The sequence below is a fragment of the Lates calcarifer genome, linkage group LG6 (assembly GCF_001640805.2).
Source record: "Lates calcarifer isolate ASB-BC8 linkage group LG6, TLL_Latcal_v3, whole genome shotgun sequence".
Classification (NCBI taxonomy): domain Eukaryota; kingdom Metazoa; phylum Chordata; class Actinopteri; family Centropomidae; genus Lates; species Lates calcarifer.
In genome coordinates, this window is record NC_066838.1 from 26,793,242 (window position 1) to 26,815,463 (window position 22,222).

Here is a 22,222-nt window from a genome sequence, read left to right on the forward strand (position 1 = left end):
TAGTAGTAGCAGCAGTAGTAGTAGTAGCAGTAGCAGTAGCAGTAGTAGTAGCAGTAGTAGCAGTAGTAGCAGTAGTAGTAGTAGCAGTAGTAGTAGCAGCAGTAGTAGTAGCAGTAGTAGTAGTAGCAGTAGTAGTAGTAGCAGTAGTAGCAGTAGTAGCAGTAGTAGTAGCAGCAGTAGTAGTAGCAGTAGCAGTAGTAGCAGTAGTAGCAGTAGTAGTAGCAGTAGTAGTATCAGTAGTAGCAGTAGCAGTAGTAGCAGTAGCAGTAGCAGTAGTTTTCAGTCATACCTTGTCCTGAGTCGTAGGGGTAGAAGAAGGCGATGATGAGGTTGATGAAGACGGCGAGGTTGAAGGAGATTGTTCCCCACAGAGTCATCCTCCTGGAGAACCAGTACAACACCGGCATACCTGACACACACACACACACACACACACACACACAGTCAATATGATGATGAAACAGGGATGAAAACATGATTGTGTGTGTGTGTGTGTGTTCTCACTCCTCAGCTTCTTCTGCCACTCCATCTCTCCGTGCAGGAAGGAGGTTTGTTCGAAGAAGTGCGTGACCTTTGACCCCTGCTCGTCCTGCTCCGTGGTGTTGAAGACTCTGAACTTTGACTCCTCGGTCAGAAACTCACAGATGGGGTGAACAGGAAACACGATCTGCTCCATGCTGCGGTCCTCACGAACAATCTGAAGACGTTACAGACGCAGGATTACAGCAGGAAGATGTCGGATAACAAACGCTACGATTCCAATCTGTTTAGTTTAGTTCCAGCTGCCTCAGTGAACACATGGATCTGAGTATAATAGAGATGGCATCCAGAAGCTGCAGGACGTCCCTGAAAATCTTTGATAAACTCAAGGAGGACATGGGAGCAGGGTGAGCGCTTCCACTGAGACATACTGGACTTGAACGCTGCTACCAAGGAGCGTGTAATGAAATCACGATGGGAGACTATAGAAACCACTCACCTCTAAACATTTCTATTCATGTTTCAGTATAAATACAAGTTTGTTTTCTTCAGACCTTATGTTATGAAAATCTGCAAATTTGCTCATTGTTACATAGAAAATAAGTTCATGTCTATCAGACTGAGTGTTACGTAGAGTAACAGAAGCCTGGTCTTTTCCTTTGGGACACCACTGTGCACTGTGGGGTTCAGGGTTTGGACCTGTACCTCTATCTGAGCGGTCGTCTGGTCGTAGAACTCCAGTGGGTCCTGCTCCACCACAGCAGCTGGAGCTGTGGACTTCAACATCTGGGACAGGGGACGGTTGTTGAGGTTCAGCTGCAGACACACACACACACACACACACATTACTGTTAGACATCACAGTGTGACTGTCAGTGACGGGTGTGGACGGAGGGACGGACGCTCACCATGGAGGAGATTCCCTCCTCTCCCTCTTTATTCTTCTTTGGTGGTTTCAGGAGGTTCTGCAGGACCTTGTTGTGTCTGGCCAGCTGAAAACAAACACACACGGTGAGGAACCTGCAAAGGAACACTTCGTCCTGTCCAGGCAGCCAATGAGGAGCTTGGGTTTAGTCACCTGTTGAGCCAGGATGTAGATGTTGTGTCCCACCTCCCGAGGAGAAACCTCCACCTCCTCACAGTCACACTCACTCTCCTGATGGTAGGCCTTCTTTATCACCTCCACCTGCACACACACACACACACACACACACACACACACACAGATATGAACAACACTGATTAACACAAGTCACTGACAAGCTTTGAAACAAACATCGAAGTGTTTTGATGTAAAGAAATTACAACAGAAGAAAGAGAGGAAGAGAGGGATGAAAGAAGGAGATATAAAGAAGATGGAGGATACAGGGATGGAGGAGTGACGCTCTGACCAGCTCTCGAGGGCGGAGGTTGAACAGGATCCTCTCTGCATTCTCGCTGTCGTGGCGACTCTCCATCAGGGCCAACAGCAGCTTGGAGGCGTTGTCCTGGCAACCAGAGAGACAACACATACACAACTTGTTTTACTTATTTATTTTACTGACGTCATTTGGTTTTCCTCTTTTGCGCTCACTTCTCTGACCTCAGATCAGGTCATTGTGTTCTACCATTTAGAAACGTCCTGTATTAGAGACTGTGTTTGTGGATGTTCTGCTTCCTGGAGTGTGTACCTTTGTTTGCAGGCTCTGTTGTCTGAACTGAATTACACAGACATTTTCAAATAAGTGGAAAAGGTTCGACTGATTTCAGAAACTTCCAAAGTTCCAGACGTCTGTATGAAAAACCTGTGCAGTAAAAACCAAGCGAACTGTTCTCGTTCTTCTTTCGCTCTCTGGTCACTCATCAGTGGATGTGTGTGTTGCAGCGTTGTGTGAACACTGAAATGTAAACGTACCTTCAGCTGCAGCACCATCTCCATCCGGTACCGACACAGAGGACTGATGTCGTTCAGGATCAGAGCTGTGATGATGTCGATGCCGTTGGACTCGTGGGTCACTATACACGTCTAGATCACACACACACACGTTAATAACGAGTCTACCTGCCTCTGTAACTCGGCGGTACAGTCTTATCTCTGCGAGCGCTCACCTGGTTCTCCTGGCAGGGGCCCTGGCAGTACTCTGTGAGCGTCTCCAGCGTCTGAGTGATGAGGTGGACGTTTGATTCGTTGATGTAGAGGCCCAGCAGGCCCAGACCTCCAGTAGTGCTTCCACACATGATGTCCAGGAACTGAAGAGTCTCACACACCAGGTTGTAGTTGGTCTTATTGTTCTGGCATCGTAGAAAGTTCTGGAAACACACACATGTTATGTTCTCTGCCTCTTTTGACTGAATGTGTCACAGTGTGTCAACAGATACAAACTAAATAACAGACAAATAGACAAAACAGCCAACACTTCTCTGTCGTATTCTCTGACTAGTGAAACTCCTCCACCGCCCAAAACTTTCTCTGGACCTGTTCACTGACATGAGCAGTTCTTGGAGGGAGAAGAGGAACAGATTTCTGGACCAAATTCATCTACAATCCTGCTGAATCCCACTTTTGTGAAGACGTTCCGGGCTGGAACTTGTTGAACAGCAGTCAGTGCAGTGACTGTGAGGCTGCCAGGTTTGCTAACATCATGCTTGTCCAGAGTCCAAAACCAAAACCTGCCCTCACAGAGTGAACCTGGCCTCCTCCACACTACAACCAGAGAGGCTGCACAGAGGCACTGGGCGGATGGATACACTGTTCATCGTTCCTGAGAACACGTCTGTCTAACGTCACATTTTTACATGTCTGTGAATGAAACCAATGACACACCATGTGTTCCTCAGTGAGTTTTAGAGGTGAATTTTTGAAGTTTGGACTGAGCCAGGCTCCCTGTTTCCCAGTCTTTCTGCTGAGCTAAGCTAAGCTAGCCACATCCTGACTTCCTGACACAGTTAATTAGCGGTAACTAACCTGCAGGTCCTGGTTGTGGTTCTCACAGAGCAGCTGGAGGAACCTCAGAATCGGCTTCATGATGGTAACAGCTGGTCCCATCTCCGTCTCCACCTCCCTCTGCTCCGGTGCCGGCTGAGCTGGCAGGGCGGAGGTGCCTGCAACCGGGGCGATGGACTGACCCTGGACCAGCAATGGGTGACCTCCCGAACCAGGGAGTACTAATGTTGCAGATCCACCTTTAGAAAGAAAAGTTCCAGTCTCAGCATGAGATAAGTCACCGTTTTAAACCCAGATGTTCAGAGCAGGCAGGGAGGCGTGTGGTGTCAGACTCACACCAAACAATCAAAGCAGCAGAACAACAAACACTGAAGCTTCCTAACGAGCAGATCTAACAGGCAGGATGTTTCAGGTCTCACCGTTCTCCAGCTCCTTCTCGTTGGCCTTGTGCGTCATCTCTCCGACGTTCACAGAAACTGTAGCTTTGATGTCGGTCTGAGCTTCTTTCATCCTGTCGTGAAGAACCTTAAAGAACTTCTCCGACTTGTTGTCGCCCATCATCAGTTTGTAGAAGGAGTTCTGCAGGAGAGCGACAGGGTTTATACAGCAGGTGACCTCACACAGCTCTCAGTGTGTGTGTGTGTGTGTGTGTGTGTGTACCTGTATCTCAGTGTTTCCTCCCTCCAGCAGACAGATGGCCAGCTGGATGCTCTCCTGGAAGATCTTGTCGTTCTTGGTGCTCATCACCAGATCTGTGAACAGCTTCGTTCCTCCTTCTCGGTCCAGTCGACACTGAACCGCTGCCACCGCCGCCCAGTCCCGCTCCTGCTCCCCGCCTGACACACACACACACACTTTATCTGAATCCACCAAAGAGCATTCAAGTGAACAGGATTCAAATATTTACAGAGGTTACCCACAAAGTCCTAAACCTCACAGACCCTGAGTTCAACTGTATCAACGCTTTTAGTTCCAAGTTTGAGTTAGTGGAGTGTGTGGTGTCGGTTTGAAGCAGCGTACCTGCAGCCCCAAACTCAGCCAGGTCGTTCTTTGGGTTGTTCTTCCTGTTTGGAAACAGGTAGTTCTGCAGTAAAACTTTCCGCAGTGAGATTCCCTGAAAAAACACGACACAGAATCAACAGGGAGTCACTTCACCCTCATCTCATACAACCAGATCCATGTGTACAGTCAAAGAACAAGAAACCAGACGTGTCTGTCTGCTGCCTGTCTGTCTGTCTGCTGTCTGCTGCCTGTCTGTCTGCTGTCTGTCTGCTGTCTGTCTGTCTGTCTGCTGCCTGTCTGTCTGCTGTCTGTCTGCTGCCTGTCTATAAGATAAAATATGAGTAATAAAATATTCTGGACAAAATCCTGATGAACATTTTAGCTGATTTGTCTCTGCAAATCAGTTTATGCAAAGTTAGGTTTGTAAATTCAAAAGGTCCTAAATTTCTCAACAGGTGAGATCAGTATATTACTGGTTATTAAACTGAATCTGTTGAAGAGAAATGAATTAAAGAGCGAATGGTTTCACAATGAAATACTTCAAACAAAAATAAATGAGTAAATAAGTCGCTGTGATTCGTCTGTGACTGACCTTTTCATCAAAGTCCAGAGTCCTGATCAACATTTCCTGCAGCGTTCTCAGAACTTTGATACACAGCTTTTCCTCTGTGGACATCAGAGCCTTGGTGTGCTGGATCAGCCTATGCAAACACACACACAGACATTTTTTCCCATCATCCCTCTGTCAGTGTGTTAGTGCTGCAGTAGATTTTGGACTCAGGAGAACCTGGACCTACTTGGAGATGAATCCTCCAGACTCGCAGCGCTGCCGGGCGTCCGTCCCCTCCAGGAACAGCAGCTCCGGCTGATGGAGGACGTCCACCAACACTGACAGCTCGGCATTCACCAGCGGCTTCAGACGCTCCTCCAGAGTGTTGATGATGTCCTGAATCACACACACACACACACACACACATGGTTGTTTTTACTGATTGTCCTACATCCTTTTCTACGTCACGTTGCATTCATGTCTTTCTTTGTCCTACTGCAAATCAATTTTCCCCCTGAGGGAAAATAAAGATCTGATGTGAGCTGAACAGTGACAGACTGTACATCCATGTTTCCACTGGAAACAGAAGCTGCTAATAGATAATTCAACTATTTTTAATGGAGACAGTTCACCTGGACCAGAACAGGTAATGATCCAGTGCAAATGAGGCTAATGATTCAAAACAATAATAAAATAATGATACACTGTATATCATATCAGAACATTTTTTACTTGTTTTACATGAAGGAATCAGCACAGTGTTGTGTACCTGTAGTTTCTCTATGATGTTCTTGTAGTCCCAGGGGTTGCTGGGAGCGATGGGTCTGGAGGATCGGGAGGAGGATTTGTAGTTTGGGTTGGTGCGGGACAGAGAGTTGAGAGCAGACGTAGACAACATGGAGCTGATCTGAGCCTCCAGGTCCAGAGGAAGAGAGATGGAGCGACTCTTAGCTAAAGAGAGAGAGAGAGAGAGTCAGTCTGCGCAGTGGAGAGATTCTTCCCTCTGTGGGTGGAGCCAGGTGTGTGTGTGTGTTACCTGTCATGGCGAGGGTCTTGATGCAGGTCTCCACCTGTCCTCTGTGCTGCTGCTGCAGCCAGGGACAGTCCAGCAGCCTGACGGACGACTGGAGCAGCTGAGTGACGATGGTGTGATGAGTCTGACGGAGAGAGACAGAGAGACAGAGAGACAGAGAGACAACCGTCACATAAAGTAAAATGGTGAGTGAGTAAATGAACAACACGTGTGAAAAAGAAATAAATCTGTGAAATGAAGAAAACCAGCTGCAGTTCCTGACCTGCAGGGAGGTGCTGTTTTCAGAGAACGGCGAGCTGAAGAAGGCGTTGATGGTGTCAAACACCACGTTGATGATGTATTTCTCCAGGACGGGATCAGAAAGACGCTTCTCTCGTTTGTTACAAACCTGCAGACGAGAAAACCTCAGCGTCAGACAAACACACAAACCTAACTGTGAAACTGAGGACCGAGAGAAAGAAGCTGATTCCTGTGAGGAGCGCTGCTGTTACCCGCGCCATGTCCACTGTGAAGTCTTCAAACAGTTTCCAGATGTGGTTGGACGTGTAGATCTCCTTCATCTCCACCTCTGTGTCCACGTAGCAGTGGTTCACAAAGTTCACATAGGCAATTTTCACCTGGAGACACACACACACACACACACACACACACACACACACACACACACACACACACACACACACAGAGGTTTCAGAACTTTAACTCACTAACAATATTCACATGGACCTACTTCACTGAACCTCAGTAATAACTGCACAGCTGAGAGAGTAGAAAACCATTTGGGCTTTAGTTTCACTGCGGTGTGGTTTGATGGGATGTGTGTGGGCAAAGCCAGTCGTAACAAGACTGAGGTGGAGCTGAATAAAAATAACGAGCTGCACACACACACACTCAGACACACTCTGTACCTCTGTGATGCAGTCCTCATGTGTCACCACTCTGACCACGTCCTCCAGAGGCAGCAGCGAGGTACATTTGATCTCAGTGTAAACGTTTTTCCCCTCTGCACAGGCTGCTAACAGCTCCACCAGAGAGATGTGATACCTGCAGGGACGAACACGTTCTCTACATTTACATTTTCTGATGAAACACATGAAGATCTGCTGGTGGTAGACAGCAACGCTGGAAGTGATAAAGGTCAGAAAAACTAGTATTGCAGGTCGATCCAAAATCCATAATGAAATGTGAATGTTTCATTCACATCAGTGGTGAATAAACACAGGACATGTCTGTAGATCAGACGGATCACGACTAAACTGCATTCAGGACATTCAGGGTGATGCTAACTGCTGCTGGTTTGCCATTAACATCTTTCCACTGAGGTTAAGGCGTTGCCGTGGTTACCTGAGCGGGCTGTTTTCGCTAACCCCCTCCCTGCTCTCCGCCATCAACTCCAACATGGTGTTGAAGGAGGCTTTGTCGTTGTAGAAGACGACGACGTCCTCGCCGGCGTTGGTCAGCTACAGAGAGAACGGACATCAACACATCAGCATAAAAACAGGACGACAGTTTGACACGTCTCATCTCGTCCTCGTCCCCGTCCTCACCTCGGTCATGATCATGTCCTGACACTTCTTCACATACTTGCCCTCGGCCTTGATGATGGTGTGGAGGAAGTTGAGGTACTGGACGTGGCGGCCGTGCGTGGCCAGACAGTGGATGAAGTGCTGCAGGACGCTCTCTGAGATCTCACTGCACAGCTGGTAGTTGTTACTGAAGATGTGCTGCACTGTCTCAGCCTCCAGCAGCTGCACAGGAGGAGGACAGTTCTGTATTATCTACCACAATAACAAATATCTGATTTTCTTCTAACTGACTCCATCAGTTAAAAAGCTTTGTACCCCGGGGTTGAGGAAGAGATTGAGGTTCTTGTGGAGCAGAGTCTGGTTCTCCTGGTTCCCCATACAGAACTTCTGCAGGAACAGGTGAGTGTACCTGATGATCTCCTGCATCTTCACATCGTTCTGCAGACAGAGAGAGAGAGAGGGAGAGAGAGAGGGAGAGAGAGAGAGAGAGAGAGAGAGAGGGAGAGAGAGAGAGAGAGAGGGAGAGAGAGAGAGAGGGAGAGAGAGAGAGAGAGAGAGAGAGAGAGAGAGAGAGAGAGAGAGAGAGAGAGGGAGAGAGAGAGAGAGGGAGAGAGGGAGATGTGGAGGAATTTGTTTTTGTTTTCACTTCATTTTGTGGAGCTGACTCAGTGACCTGAACCCTGATGATCAGGGACTGATGTGTTTTATACCAAGTACAGGTTCCATAAAACCTGTCTGGTCCAGCCTGATGACCTTGAAGAGCAGGTTTTCCATCACAGGCAGCCAGTAATTTGGTTTAACTTTGTTAATTGAGGCTCATTTCCTCAGCTCTGGGTTTATGCCTGTCCAGATATCTTTTAACACTGGAATAAATACAGGACGTGACACAGTCCAGACATGCTCAGAAAATGTAATTGGGAAGTCCTGAGTCCACCGTCGTCCTGAATAACAGATAAAACATCTCCTGTGTGAAACACTGTGAGATTCCACTGAAATAAGAAGCAATATCAGATTTTATTCCAACACACTCAGAGGAGAAAATAGTGTAAAAAGTAAATTCATTGCATCTCTGTTTAAATAAAAGTTATATTTTTCCAAAAAGCCTAAAGAAAGAGACAAATATATAATAAATATATATAAATAAATATATGAAACCATACATTTACTCTGGTAACTGTACAATAAGACTGCAGCCCTGGACAGGACCACAACAATCCTGAATCCATCTGATTAGTTTCATCTCATGAAGAAAACTGGATTTTAGAGGCAGAAAACAAAAAAGTGTCAAAAGCTAAAGCTATAATTCTCTAAAAGGCCAAAGGCAGCAACAACTGTAGCATCAGTGAATCATCCATAGCTCTGTTAAAATGTCTTTTCTTTTGGCAGTAACCAGTCTTACCTGGTCGTAGGACACCTGCAGCAGGTCCAGCATGACTTTATGAGCTCCCATGTTCTTCAACAACCTCTGCTGCTTCTTCCAAACACCACTGCTGCACATTTTATTCAGCCTCTCCAGGATCTACAGATGAGATGAGAGAACGGACAGAGGGGGAGAGTTAAAATGACAGAGAATCTTCCTCTTTTCTGATTGATATGTTTGTCAACCATTCTTTACTTTAATTGTTTCTAAAGGAAAGGAACCTACTGGCTTATAGAGGCACAATTTCACTTTAGCATGTTCATATAATTAACTTCAATTCATAGAATTCTTTCCCAATGCTCAGTGTTTGGCCTTAAATAATGCTATGGCTGAAAGAATAAAACCAGATTTTGGGACTGTATGTAATGTATATCTATCTATCTAATGACAAAAGAGAGACATATGGACTGTTCCAGAGCCCATGAACCCACTGTTTATTAATGGCTCTAGAAGTCAGAGGGTTGGTAGATTTTAAAACAATTATTGCACAACGTCAAAAATAAATTAGGACCCAAAGTTTCCAAAATGAGAGAAGAATGATATGATCATTCAGAGAAATGTGACAAATTATTTTTAAAAATCTTTGTATTTCACTTTTTAAGCTTAAAAACGTTTTCAAATAATGACATAAACAAATATGAAACTCAAAATTAGAGTTGTATTGTAACTTTTGTTTGTTGTTACTTTCAGGAATAGCAGGCTTAGTTTTTCTCTTTTTTAAAGTCAAGTCTGAGGATGAGTTGAAAACACTTTTGGAGACTTTTGCTAATTAAAGTTGATTACTAAATTCCAATGTGAAGACTTTGTGTGATTTGTTGACAAAGCATGTGAGTGAAAACATAAACGGACTGAAAGTTGAACTTGATCAAAAGAACAAAGAAATTCAGGATCTGGGACCTGAAGACTGGACACACAGTGGCAACTGAACAATCAAATACTTGGAAGTGATAATCAATCAGGTGAAAGAAAAGACAAATAATTATTTTTATTGGCTGAACTTTAGAATGTATTTTTACACAAAACAAGGACTGGATTTCCTTCATTTCTTACAGTGTAGTCGTATCAGGAAGAGATCACTTCACTGCCAGTTTAAACAGGAGGAATGATGACACACACCAACAACTCTTTCAGTTTCTGTACTGTATGGGCATGAGAGTGTTGCATGAAGATAGATTTAAAAAAATTAGAACCTATCTTTTGATTGTCTTCTCTATTTACATTTGTGATGCTGTTATCCAGAGTGAAAAAAAAAAACAAAATAAATGTAATTAATGTGAGCAGTGAAAGCCACCACATGAAGCGGCAACAAGAGCACCACTTAACGAACGTTATCAACAGAAAGACACATCACAGGTGACAGGTGATCTCTGATAAGCACACTGCAGAAACACCACAGCAGAGATGGACACCCAAAAAACAGATTACCACTTGAAGAAACACAAATGAACGAGTGTTCTCACCTCTTTGACTTGCTGGTAGTTCTCATTGCCCTTCTCCTTCTTAGGCGTTGCTTCCTCTGACGGACCCTGCAGGATGCAGAGGGTAAGACAGCATATGCAGTTTTCTCTGGGTATGGTACTGCATTATACACACTTGAATCACAAACTACTGCTTATCACAACATATGTGTTATATCTAATACAACACACTGAAGTGATGAGCATGACTTCCTTCACAGTGATTATTTCGTTAAAATGTGCTGTTAGTAGGGAACACTCTTATTTTTTCTGACATTGAGGACATTAAACTGTGGTTGTGACTCTTCAGATCCATTCATTAAGGACTGGATATGCTCCAAAACAGACATGGACAGTAGGGTCGACTGCAGATGTGAATATAACATGATATATCAATCATAAACTCTGAGATGCACATTGAAGTCCACTAAGATGTCCATGTGGAGCCTTGCAGACATGAACAGATGAATAAATTTACATCATGTACACCTTAAACTATCATGTAAATTTTGATATGAATAAAGGGCTACCTGAACACAAAAATTACTTGTCTCAGGCTTCACAACACAGAAAATGTTGTGGTGTGTTGTAAGTTTTGTCTTCATTTTTGAGACCTCTGAGTAGCTATCAGCATTTTCAATTTGTTCAGCAATTCACACAGTCAACTAACGAGAACTTTGCAAGCGAAATGTAGAGTGTAGACTTTCCTATGTAGCGTGCTACCTATTGATATCTATGAAAAACAGCAACCAAAAAAATGGGCCAAAAAGTGTGGATGAGATGTTTGTAGCTGTGGAAGCTGTTGAATGTCAACTTACAAACATAACAACTGTTAATAGCTTTCATTGTTGTGGAAAACACTAACACTTCCCTAACAACTGCTACAATACCTTCTAGTCAGCTAAAAATGACATGGTGGAGCTGAGAAGTCACTGTTGACTGGTTAGTACAAAACAAAACTAAATTAATCAATGTCCCAGAAAGAAGGCAGGTCAATCTGATTATCAGATTAGTGTTTGACCAGAACATGACTGGATTGCTCCTTGTTATTGGTTATTGTTTTAATAGTTTGACATGCAGTTTAAGTGTGTATAAGATGTATGACAATGACAAAATGGTGCTATAAAGACATTTTGGAGCATTGTGCCATATTTCACAGTAGAAAGGAACAATAAGGACAGACAAGGAGGCATGACATGCAACACAAGTCCCAAAACAAATCTGAAACCAGGACCATGTAATTGCACCTTAGCTATCTGAGACACCAGCAAGCCCCACACCAAAGTTAAGTACAGTAAGTTCAAAAACCAGGATGCAAAGATTAAGAGGAACAACATATCTTTCAGTTTCAGTTTAGTAGTTTAAGTTAATGAGTAATATTCTGATTAAAAATGTTAATCTTCTACAGAGAAAATGGTTATTATTCTGGTTTAGATGGTGACTTTGAGTTAGTGGTGATACACTGTTAGTTGTTATGTAGTTATTTACAGCAGCTTGGAAAATCACTCAGCCATCTACACATTAAGATCACACCCATTAGTTATGGTTAGTTTTGGAAGTTAGACAACAATTATGGAGTAACAGTAACATGAGTTTCTTGAACAAACTAAATCCATATGCTGACGATACTGCACTATTCACTGCCTTTTCATCTCTCTTGCTTCCTAAACAATTTTTTCAAAAACTTTATTCTAATTTCAGATATGACCCAGACATATTTGTTGCATCAGGAACATAAACATTACAATGTCCAGGCACTCAGGTGGATTTAGCTGAGAACAAATCCATTATGTAGACAACTACATTTTTCTAGGACACCAACATGTGTTAGCCTACCCAAGCCTTCATCAAGGTGTCAAAACAAAAGAATGACTTCACCTTAACCATGAATATTATAGGTGATATGATACTGTATATGCCTACAGTGAATCACTATGAACAGAAAACTAATAATGAAAACTATATGCACATGATATGCAATATAAATACTGCGAAAATTGAGAAGAAAATAATTGATTTGTAAAAACATACCAGTAAATCTCAATTAATGAGCAACTAATAGATACTATTACGAGTGGAATGACAAAAATCAAAAATAGTCTAAATGGCTAGGACAATGCTTTCTTTGAGAATTTATTAATAGTTTTAAAACAGAACTGGAATGTGGGACAAAGTGAAGAAAATGAAGAAATTTATGTCTTAAATGTTAACTCTGTTGTTTAACACCCTGATGAAGCCTTGTAATGGTTTATTTGCATCGGTATATTTCAAAGATTTCTTAGCTGTCAGAAAAACATAATGCTTTTATTCCATGATTCACAAGTGCGTCAACATATGTTCTAACCAAGTGTTAGGAATTTTACATTTCTACATGTGATCCTGAAATTCTATACTCTCAAAAACTGTTATTTTAGTTTTAGCTTTTTCACCTTTGCAATATTTATCTCTGGTCATATAGATAGAGATGATGATAATCATGTTTCTGCACCGTACCTCTCCTTTCTCCTTCTTGTCTTTCTTGTCCTTCTTCCCATCCCCTCCTCCTGAGCCCTTCTTCTCCACCCAAAGTTCAGATTTCTCTACCAACGTCCGGAGTCGATCCAGATCAGCCTTGATCAACTTGTAGTTCTCTACGTCTTGAGCCGAGATCAGCAACTGGACCTGCAGGTGCACAAGATATACATGGGTGTTCTGCTTATAGTGGGTTGGTCGATCAATCTGTTTGTGCATTTCTTCCATTCAACTGATTCAAACAAAATAGGACATCAACAACACAACAACACCATGCTAAGAGCTGAATCCAAATGCAGAGACCTTCTTGCCCTTGCATAGGTGCATCTAGTGCACACCACAGACACCACATCCTCACTCAACCTATATCACAACCTACCTCAAGGCTGGACAAAGGAGGGAAGATTACATGAGTTATAACTAAAAAAGTTTATTTTACATGACTGACCAGGAAATTATAGACTAAAATACAACAAAATCAAACATGGTGGAAGCAAAGGGAGAGAGAAACTGGCTGGTTGCCACCAGCGTACATGGTGCTTTGCTTAAACATCTGTAGCCTGCTGCAATGAACGCCACACTAAATGGAAGTGCATCGCCTGAACAGGGACTTGAACCCTGGACCCTCAGATTAAAAGTCTGATGCTCTACCGACTGAGCTACCCAGGCTTCAAGGTGACGATCCTCTGGAAGAGATACTAGCCTGGTGTCTAAATTCTAAATTCTATATGAATGCATAGTTTACTACACTAACAGGGAACTATTTTGGTAGGTAGTAAATAAAAAAAAATGAAATCTTTACTTCACCAGGCATTCATTATTCAATCTTGCACAATGAAACAATGTTCGAAGAAGGCATAAGATTCCTGATATGGCACAGTGAAAGGATGCGTTATTCTTCTATATGTTGCATCAAAACTACCTTATATATAATGTGAACTTCTAATTAAATGTAGGTGCATCGCCTGAACAGGGACTTGAACCCTGGACCCTCAGATTAAAAGTCTGATGCTCTACCGACTGAGCTACCCAGGCTTCAATTTCAGCTTCCTATGGAGGAAATACTCAACTACAGTGACAGTGTTCTAGTTAGGTAGTTGGTATCCAACTATGATCTTTACTTCACCAGGCATTCATCATTCAATCTGACAACAGTCTGACAGAAAGGTCAAGGTTCTTAAGGCCAATCCTGCACAGCGTGACAACATTCAGTGAAGCCGTAAGATCACTGATATGATACAGTGTGTGGGGGCTTTTAGCCAGATCTCTCCAACACCATTATCAAAACAACAAATGAGAGTATATCTTTGGAAAGAATGCTGTTCATTTCTCATCTCTCAGTACAGTTCTGTGGACATGAGCAGTCTATGACAAGAAGCACTGAAGCTGGTCTGAATGTCTGTGATGGAACACCACCATACAAAAAGTTTGTAATATGAACATCGCCTGAACAGGGACTTGAACCCTGGACCCTCAGATTAAAAGTCTGATGCTCTACCGACTGAGCTACCCAGGCTTCATTTAGAACTTCCTCTGGTGAAAATACTTGCCTTGTGTCAAGATCCCAAAAACAGAGCATTGAAGCTTGAGCATTTATCAGCTTGTCGACTTGCTGAACACATTGCCAAGAAAACCCACTGGGAGAGGGAACTACAGAAATACATAATTCATTGAGTAAGAGCAGTTTTAGGCAAACTCTCTGCAAACTTAGGAGTCTGCTCAGGGTGCAAATTTCACCAAACCTTTATATCCATGATAACAAGTGAGGTCAGAGTTCCCTAACAGCCTTGACATGATGACAGTCAACACTTGAGACATGTATGGTGGAACTCTAATGTCTATATACGGCACCTAAATTATCTTGTTTATAAAGATCAATAGACGGAAGCAGGTCACCTGAACAGGGACTTGAACCCTGGACCCTCAGATTAAAAGTCTGATGCTCTACCGACTGAGCTACCCAGGCTTCAAGCGACATTTCCTCTGGAGGATATACTCACCTGGAGTCCAAATTCCAAATTACATATGAATGCATAGTTAACTACATTGACAGTGCTCTATTTTGACAGTCAACACAGGGACTCAATGGGTCAATGACCTAAGTCATGGATTCCTGGCAATGTAACATAATGTTGTCAACAGTAATACATTGAATCTCCCCAAGTGTGATGTTTGGGGAAAACAATTCAGATTTTGGCTTATAACCAGTGGACATTTATCACCTTAAGAGTGAGCACCATTAGAATTCTGTATGTTTGTGTGTATGTGTGTACCTGTTTAAAGGTGTGAAGCACTTCCTGTCTCTGGCTGAAGTGTCGGAAGAGCAGCTGCAGGGCTCCAGACACCAGGGGAGGGTAATCATGCATGGTGAGGTGGGTCAGCACTCGCAGGAACATACGACCGCCTTCATCATCCACTTCCAAGATACTATTCCCCTTACTGTATAAACACACACAAAATTCAAATTGTTCTAAAAATGCCCCTACAAAAGTTAACACTGAAGCAGGTTTTTTTAAAAGAAAGACTCCATGTATGTATCAAGTCCAGAATTACATACCCAACTCCAAACATGGCCTCTGCCTGCTCTCCAATGTGCTGCAGGTTGATGGTGGCTGAGGAAAGATGAACACACAGTTAAGCAGTATCAGGACTGAAGCTCTAGACGGTTATTTCCATATATACGCACAGGTGGCTTTGATAAGGAACACAAACAAACAAAATATGTTTTCACTTTAAAGGCAGACATCAGCAGCCAACCAAAAAAAAAGAACAAAAAGATGGACAAAAACTACCTTAAGTGTAAACACAGACTTGAGATTTATCACATCATTACTCTAAAATGACAGTTTAGCATTTATCTGAGTTCTACCTGTTGTTTCCATGTTGACTGGGATGTCTGGAAGCATTGGGAAAAGTAACAACGCAACTTTAATAATAAGGAATCTGAGTGTGTTCCCAGTGGCTCTGTGTATGTATGTGTTGCACTTGTACCTGCATGCTCCATATTAGTAGTGGCATCAGCATCAGCCATTGGATAAACATCCACAAACTCCTTCTTAAAGACAGACAGCAGGAAGGAGAGGCGGTAGTCCAGACGAACGTTCAGGATGAACTGATGAAGAGCAGAGTTCAGTTCAGTTTCACTGTTCAGACTGATTTTGTTTGTAGTACTAGAGTGGATAATATTTTCTCTTTAAAAGAGAGTTAAAAGAGTGTTAAGTCTTCCCTATAATTGTACATGAGGGGGGTCAGAATATTAGAAACACCTCAATGTGAAAACACAAATGAATGAACACCTTTATGACAGTGTCAAAAAAATCATCAACATTATGGGTATTATAATCCAGCTATTGCATTGGATTACATTATCTTGTGGAAATGTACCACAATAAAGTTGCCACTGAGTGTATATTTCATATAGTTATTTTTTCGACATTAGTTACCTGTAATATCTCCAGTATCTTCAGCTTAGTGTCCATGACTGTCAGGTCCATCTTGTCGATACTGTCTTTACTGCCTCTCTGTCCATCAAGCACCAGCCCCGCCCCCAGCCCTGCCCCTCTGGCACCTGAACCTCCAAATATGGATGGCTTCCTGTTGAGGACCATGGTGGACATCATCTGACCCATCCCATGTATGGAGCGCTTCACGTTCTTCCCTTCAGAGAAAAAGATGGAAATGTTAATGTCTAGACTGTATATGAAATATACAGTGTATAGCTAATGAGCTATGGGTGTCTTTGGCACTAAAATGATCTTATCATTGAAGTCTATGGAGGTTCTTTGACATCATCTCAAACAATTAGCTGCTTTATTCTACAAAATGTTTCACAGCTTGTTCAGGGGTACTCTTTTAGTTGTGCTGACTGCTGGGGAGTGTCTTACTAGCTGTTTACACTACCATCCGGACACCCATTCACAGGCAGTTTTTCACACCTATTCAGCTGACACTCACAACTCCCAAAAGGTGCTATACATGACCTAACGACTCACAAGTGACCTCAACGACCCTGAGAATAACAAAGAAGTGACTGAAATGTTTTGAAAAGCTAACCAGGGAGAATGATTTTCAAGAATTAAACTACCTGGATTTAACATAATTTAAGCAGTATGTAGTTCAAAGTACACCAACGTGTACTTTGAACTACATATTCACCTTCTTCTGATGACAAACTGGATGAGTTTATTTAAAAACAAGTGAGTTTATTAAAAAGAAGAGTCTGGTTGGGTCAGCTCTGGCAAAAGCAACAAAGAGCTTGAACAAGAGATCTATAGGAACAAAGTTGACATTTAACACTCTTAACGTTCAGTCCAAGCAGAGTGGTTCTGACACTAAGCTGACACTAAAATAACTTGACTGCATTGAAGTTGAAAGAAAAATCATCATAGAAGAACACCCTGTATTTGTTAGATGTTAACAATAATCGTTCAAGGAGTACCTGATCCATCATCATTGAATAATAGCCCAGCGTGTCCAGGATTGGGTCTACAGTCAATAATGCCCAGCAGGGTTCTGGTGAGTCTGAGCAGCTCAAAGAAACTGTAGAAACCAAAGTAGATCAAATGTCTGGCCAAACTCACCACCTGGGAAGAAAAGAAAAAGAGGAAGTGATCACAGGAGGAAAGAGGAAGACTGAGGGACGGAGAAAGTTGTGAAATGAGAAAGAAGAAGAGTAGAGACAGACCTCATATGTGAGTTTGTTTTTTTCCTCATTGTGGAACGGCAGGTCATCGTTCAGGACGTTGTTCAGATACTCCTCCATAAACGCCATGGTGTTGGAGAAACGGTTCTTCTTGTTGTCTCTGCTGTCGTCCATGTTGGAGTCATAACTGAGGATAACAGACATCATGAGTAAATTACCGTAACTGATCAGTGACCATTGGCATGGTAAACACTGAAGGTGTTGGTGAAGAATGCGAAACATGGTTGAACTTCAATTTCCCCTTTTCTTTATGGTGTTAACACCTGAAAAGAAAGACACTGCAGACTTGGGGACTCTGTGACAAGAAGCACTGAAGCTGCTCTGGATGCTTATGGTGGAATAAAACCATATTAAAAGTAGAATCAAAATGATCTGACTTTGCTGCACTTGCAGAATTGTTGACTTGTGGACTTGCCCGTCACACTGACAAGAAACTCATGAGGATAGGGAAGAGCCCAAATACACAATTCATCAAGTGTGAGAGCACACTTACCTGCAGTTTTTATAATGTAAACACAAGATTAGACAATAGTCTATCGCCTGAACAGGGACTTGAACCCTGGACCCTCAGATTAAAAGTCTGATGCTCTACCGACTGAGCTACCCAGGCTTCAAGCCCTACTTCCCATGGTATAAATATTCACTTGGCATCCAAATCTTAAAATTGGAGCATTAAAGCTGCTCTGAATGCTTATGGTGGAACACCACCAGACTAAACTGCCACTTTCCTGAACTTGCAGACTCGTTGACTTGCTGAAGTCACTCACAAGACTTGATGTTATGATGTTGAGCACTTCAGGCACATCTCGTGGGTATGACCAAACTCAACTGGCATCCAGATCCCTAAACCAGAGCATTGAAGCAGCTCTAAAGGCTTGTGGTGAAACACAACCATACTAAACTGAATACTTGCCTCTAGTTGAAGACTTAGTATGTTCAATACACTTCAGACATCCCATTGCATATGATGGAAGTCGTGTAGAAGTCTGCAGCCAGACAAGACTCACCAAGGATGGGTTTTACTTACTACACTGCATCAAAACTACCTTCTATATAATGTTGAAGCTCTGATTAAAGGGAGGTATATCACCTGAACAGGGACTTGAACCCTGGACCCTCAGATTAAAAGTCTGATGCTCTACCGACTGAGCTACCCAGGCTTCAATTTGGGATACCTATGGAGGAAATACTTGCTTGGTGTCCAAATTCCAGATTATATATGAATCCATAATTAACTACAGTGACAGTGCTCTATTTTGGTAGTTGCCATCCAAGAAATGTATAATCTTTACTTCACCAGGCTCTTGTCATTCAATCTGACAACAGTCTGACAGACAGATCAAGATTCTGCAGACCTGGGTAATCTATGATGAAGCACTGAAGCTGGTCTGGACACCTGTGGTGGAACAACACCATATTAATAATTGGATGAAAATGCTTGGACTTTGTTGCTCCCACTGTCAAGAAAGCCATGAGGACAGGGAAGAGTTCCTTAACCTTGAGCCTTAAGCATGCTTACCTGCAGAGTTTATAACATGAACACCTGAAAAGATGGAGGTGTTGAAGACTTAGTATGTTCAATACACTTCAGACATCCCATTGCATATGATGGAAGTCGTGTAGAAGTCTGCAGCCAGACAAGACTCACCAAGGATGGGTTTTACTTACTACACTGCATCAAAACTACCTTCTATATAATGTTGAAGCTCTGATTAAAGGGAGGTACATCACCTGAACAGGGACTTGAACCCTGGACCCTCAGATTAAAAGTCTGATGCTCTACCGACTGAGCTACCCAGGCTTCAGTTTAAGCTTGAGAAAGCACTTGTATGGTGTCAAGATCCCAGAACAGGAGCACTGAAGCTGCTCTAAATGTCTGTGGTGGAACACTACCAGACTAAACTGCCACTTCCCTGCACTTGCAGACTTGTTGACTTGCTGAACTCACTCACAAGACTTGATGTATGATGGTGAACACTTGTCTCGGTGAGGACTAAGCACATTTCAGTCAGTACGAGCCAACTCTGTGTTTTCAGAAATCCACAAACGAGGTGGTAATTTCAAGCTAACATACTTACTTTTTGGCTCTTCTTTCATTTCTATATAATTCATCTGAGGTTTGATTCTCTACTGCAGAGTTCATAATGTAAACACCTGATTAAATAGAGGTGCATCGCCTGAACAGGGACTTGAACCCTGGACCCTCAGATTAAAAGTCTGATGCTCTACCGACTGAGCTACCCAGGCTCTGTAAGACTACGTTGCAACACTTTAAGATGTCCAGATGTCAATCAAATGGTGACACCTTACTGTTTTCCATAATAAAGTGGAGGGATGGAGGTCGTGTCCTGGTCAATACAAAATGAAAATTCTGGCCTGTAGCAGCAACTGACCAAGTTGCACACAGGCCTTGTAAACAACCCTGCAGATTTATGAAGAAAGGAAGTGAATACTCTCAACAGGGACTTGAATCCTTGACCCTCAGATTAAAAATCTGATGCTTTACCAACTGAGCTGCTCAAGCTTCATGCAAGAAAATCAGAACAACCAATCAGGCAGGACAGAAAACAAGATACAACAATCACCATAACATGTTGCAGAAGTATTAAAATCTACCAACTCTTTGATGGTGATGGAGGTTGGGATCTCCGTCCAGAGGCGGGCAAACTTGACAGGGGTCACCAGTTCCTGAGGGTCTCGGTCCACATGGGCATGGAGCATGAGGCGACAGAACGAGGCCCGGAGGTCAAAGGGCAGCGTTTCATCCATCATGCACAGAAAGATGAGCTCCACATCCAGCTGCTTGGAGATTTCATCTATGGCCAGATACTGACGGTCCAAACACATGCGGGCAAAGAGCTTCAGCTGGTACCTGAGGAGGTCCACAGAGTAAACACGTTAATAATGTCATCTGCAACAAACATTTAACAGTGGAACTCACAAATTTTTGCCTGTCTGTCCATTCAGGGACTCAGTGGGTGACCCCTCTGTGTGCGTCTACCTGTAGTAGGTGAGGACGTTCTCATCATGAGCATTTCCCTGCCTCGCCTCCTGAGCCAGCTGTCTGATGCTCTTCTCCTGCTTCTCATTGGTCTTGTCTGTCCACACCAGCCACACCTACAGACAGAGTCGAGAACATCATGACCACAGAATTGTCTTTCGAAACTCTGCGACCTCTTTGAATTTGCAGTGACTGACATGATATGCTGGCAGACTTACCTCATCCTCATCTCCATAGTCATCCATCCCCATGTACTCTCCCTGACCACCACCGGGGGGCGCTTCTTTTGGGACACGACGCCTGGAGGCAATGAAAAACAGAAGCAAAGCAGAGCAGAAGTTTTAACACGTTGACATGAAAAGCATGATTTAGAGGCTGGCATAGCTAGCGGCTTAAGATTTCTACTCGTTTCAGATAACTTGCTAATGCAAACTTAGCTTTTATCTTGATTATTTTATGAAAATGCAAATACTTTTTTGGTCATCTGCAACTCATCAATGAAAACATCAAATTATTCCCCATCCAGTGTAACATACAATAAGATAAAGCAGAGATTGTTTGTTTTTGAGGGGTTAAAGGTCATCCCTCCCTCTGTCCTCACTCTGTCTTGATGAGGATATCCTGGTTTTTGGGGTCAAGCACACATTTGCAAATGAGCTCCTGAGTGACAGGGATGGCCACGTTGTTGGACACACACAGGTCTGACAGATAGTCCAGAAACCTGTACACACAAACACAAAATAGATGAGCGTTGCACAGGAAGCCAACGGCAACAACAACAACATGCCAACCCTTCCCCCACTCGTGTCTCCCCCCTCCTCTGTGTGTACCTGGGCTCTCGGTTCTTGCGGACCAGGCTGACAAAGGTCTCCACCTCAGTCTTGGTGATGTGTTTCTCCAGCAGTTTGCGGTTGTTGTGCAGCAGGGCGGTGATGGTGTCCTCGGCCAGGATGTCATAACCGATCTGACTCTGCATCACACCGAACTGCTTCGCTATGTGCTCCTGGTGGGAGGAGGAGGATGAGAGAGTGGAGGAGGTTTTGTATTTTGCCTCTTTCACATCAGTGAATCAGTGAATCTTGACCTCAAACTATCCGGAACCCTCTTAAATTTCATTTGAAAGTTCCAGAACAGCTACAAAATGGACACTGAAGGTGATCGTTCTATCAACCAGTCAGTATGTCCATCATTATCTTTTCTTTCTTTATCCTTTATGCAACCATGAAAAGCCTATTTGAGATTAAACTCTGAAACCTTATGTTACTCCCACAGACAGAGTCTTCTTCAAGCCCATCTTTAGAGTCTGTTACATAAAGTGCATCGCCTGAACAGGGACTTGAACCCTGGACCCTCAGATTAAAAGTCTGATGCTCTACCGACTGAGCTACCCAGGCTTCACTTAAAGCTTCCTATCGAGGAAATACTCGCCTGGTTCCAAATCCCAAAGTACAAATAAATTCATAGTTAACTACAGTGGCTGTGCTGTATTTTGGCAGTTGGTGTTGAAGTAATATATAATCTTTACATCACCGGGCATTCATCATACACTGTCTGTAAACCTGTGGAGCCAAGAAATTGTCCATTTAAAACAAGTAACATTAGAAACACAGGGGTAGG

The 22,222-nt window shown here is 43.1% G+C and overlaps 1 protein-coding gene and 9 non-coding genes across 10 annotated transcripts in view; all 10 read right to left on the bottom strand.

Annotated features, from left to right (window-relative positions):
* itpr3 (inositol 1,4,5-trisphosphate receptor, type 3) overlaps positions 1-22,222 on the bottom strand; it is a 50,585-nt gene that overhangs the window by 6,815 nt on the left and 21,548 nt on the right. Inside the window, exons 17-52 of the mRNA XM_051071505.1 lie at positions 21,436-21,608; positions 21,207-21,326; positions 20,824-20,905; positions 20,606-20,721; positions 20,225-20,476; positions 17,587-17,731; positions 17,341-17,485; positions 16,346-16,560; positions 15,894-16,014; positions 15,460-15,514; positions 15,176-15,341; positions 12,885-13,052; positions 10,395-10,460; positions 8,914-9,033; positions 7,830-7,952; positions 7,536-7,736; positions 7,333-7,448; positions 6,897-7,032; positions 6,480-6,605; positions 6,251-6,376; positions 5,992-6,112; positions 5,725-5,906; positions 5,203-5,351; positions 4,998-5,106; positions 4,424-4,517; positions 4,064-4,239; positions 3,823-3,982; positions 3,425-3,642; positions 2,569-2,769; positions 2,375-2,485; positions 1,872-1,967; positions 1,559-1,666; positions 1,389-1,472; positions 1,186-1,296; positions 505-697; positions 290-409 (exon numbers count right to left, since the gene is read on the bottom strand). Of these exons, the coding sequence (XP_050927462.1) occupies positions 290-409; positions 505-697; positions 1,186-1,296; positions 1,389-1,472; positions 1,559-1,666; positions 1,872-1,967; positions 2,375-2,485; positions 2,569-2,769; positions 3,425-3,642; positions 3,823-3,982; positions 4,064-4,239; positions 4,424-4,517; positions 4,998-5,106; positions 5,203-5,351; positions 5,725-5,906; positions 5,992-6,112; positions 6,251-6,376; positions 6,480-6,605; positions 6,897-7,032; positions 7,333-7,448; positions 7,536-7,736; positions 7,830-7,952; positions 8,914-9,033; positions 10,395-10,460; positions 12,885-13,052; positions 15,176-15,341; positions 15,460-15,514; positions 15,894-16,014; positions 16,346-16,560; positions 17,341-17,485; positions 17,587-17,731; positions 20,225-20,476; positions 20,606-20,721; positions 20,824-20,905; positions 21,207-21,326; positions 21,436-21,608 (5,005 nt within the window). The remainder of the gene's footprint in view (positions 1-289; positions 410-504; positions 698-1,185; positions 1,297-1,388; positions 1,473-1,558; positions 1,667-1,871; positions 1,968-2,374; positions 2,486-2,568; positions 2,770-3,424; positions 3,643-3,822; positions 3,983-4,063; positions 4,240-4,423; positions 4,518-4,997; positions 5,107-5,202; positions 5,352-5,724; positions 5,907-5,991; positions 6,113-6,250; positions 6,377-6,479; positions 6,606-6,896; positions 7,033-7,332; positions 7,449-7,535; positions 7,737-7,829; positions 7,953-8,913; positions 9,034-10,394; positions 10,461-12,884; positions 13,053-15,175; positions 15,342-15,459; positions 15,515-15,893; positions 16,015-16,345; positions 16,561-17,340; positions 17,486-17,586; positions 17,732-20,224; positions 20,477-20,605; positions 20,722-20,823; positions 20,906-21,206; positions 21,327-21,435; positions 21,609-22,222) is intronic.
* Positions 13,499-13,571, bottom strand: trnak-uuu (transfer RNA lysine (anticodon UUU)). The gene has a single exon. It is a non-coding gene; the product is annotated as a tRNA-Lys (tRNA).
* trnak-uuu (transfer RNA lysine (anticodon UUU)) lies at positions 13,865-13,937 on the bottom strand. The gene has a single exon. It is a non-coding gene; the product is annotated as a tRNA-Lys (tRNA).
* trnak-uuu (transfer RNA lysine (anticodon UUU)) lies at positions 14,346-14,418 on the bottom strand. The gene has a single exon. It is a non-coding gene; the product is annotated as a tRNA-Lys (tRNA).
* Positions 14,796-14,868, bottom strand: trnak-uuu (transfer RNA lysine (anticodon UUU)). The gene has a single exon. It is a non-coding gene; the product is annotated as a tRNA-Lys (tRNA).
* On the bottom strand, positions 18,142-18,214 carry trnak-uuu (transfer RNA lysine (anticodon UUU)). Its single transcript has one exon. It is a non-coding gene; the product is annotated as a tRNA-Lys (tRNA).
* Positions 18,692-18,764, bottom strand: trnak-uuu (transfer RNA lysine (anticodon UUU)). The gene has a single exon. It is a non-coding gene; the product is annotated as a tRNA-Lys (tRNA).
* trnak-uuu (transfer RNA lysine (anticodon UUU)) lies at positions 19,333-19,405 on the bottom strand. The gene has a single exon. It is a non-coding gene; the product is annotated as a tRNA-Lys (tRNA).
* On the bottom strand, positions 19,779-19,851 carry trnak-uuu (transfer RNA lysine (anticodon UUU)). The gene has a single exon. It is a non-coding gene; the product is annotated as a tRNA-Lys (tRNA).
* Positions 21,927-21,999, bottom strand: trnak-uuu (transfer RNA lysine (anticodon UUU)). Its single transcript has one exon. It is a non-coding gene; the product is annotated as a tRNA-Lys (tRNA).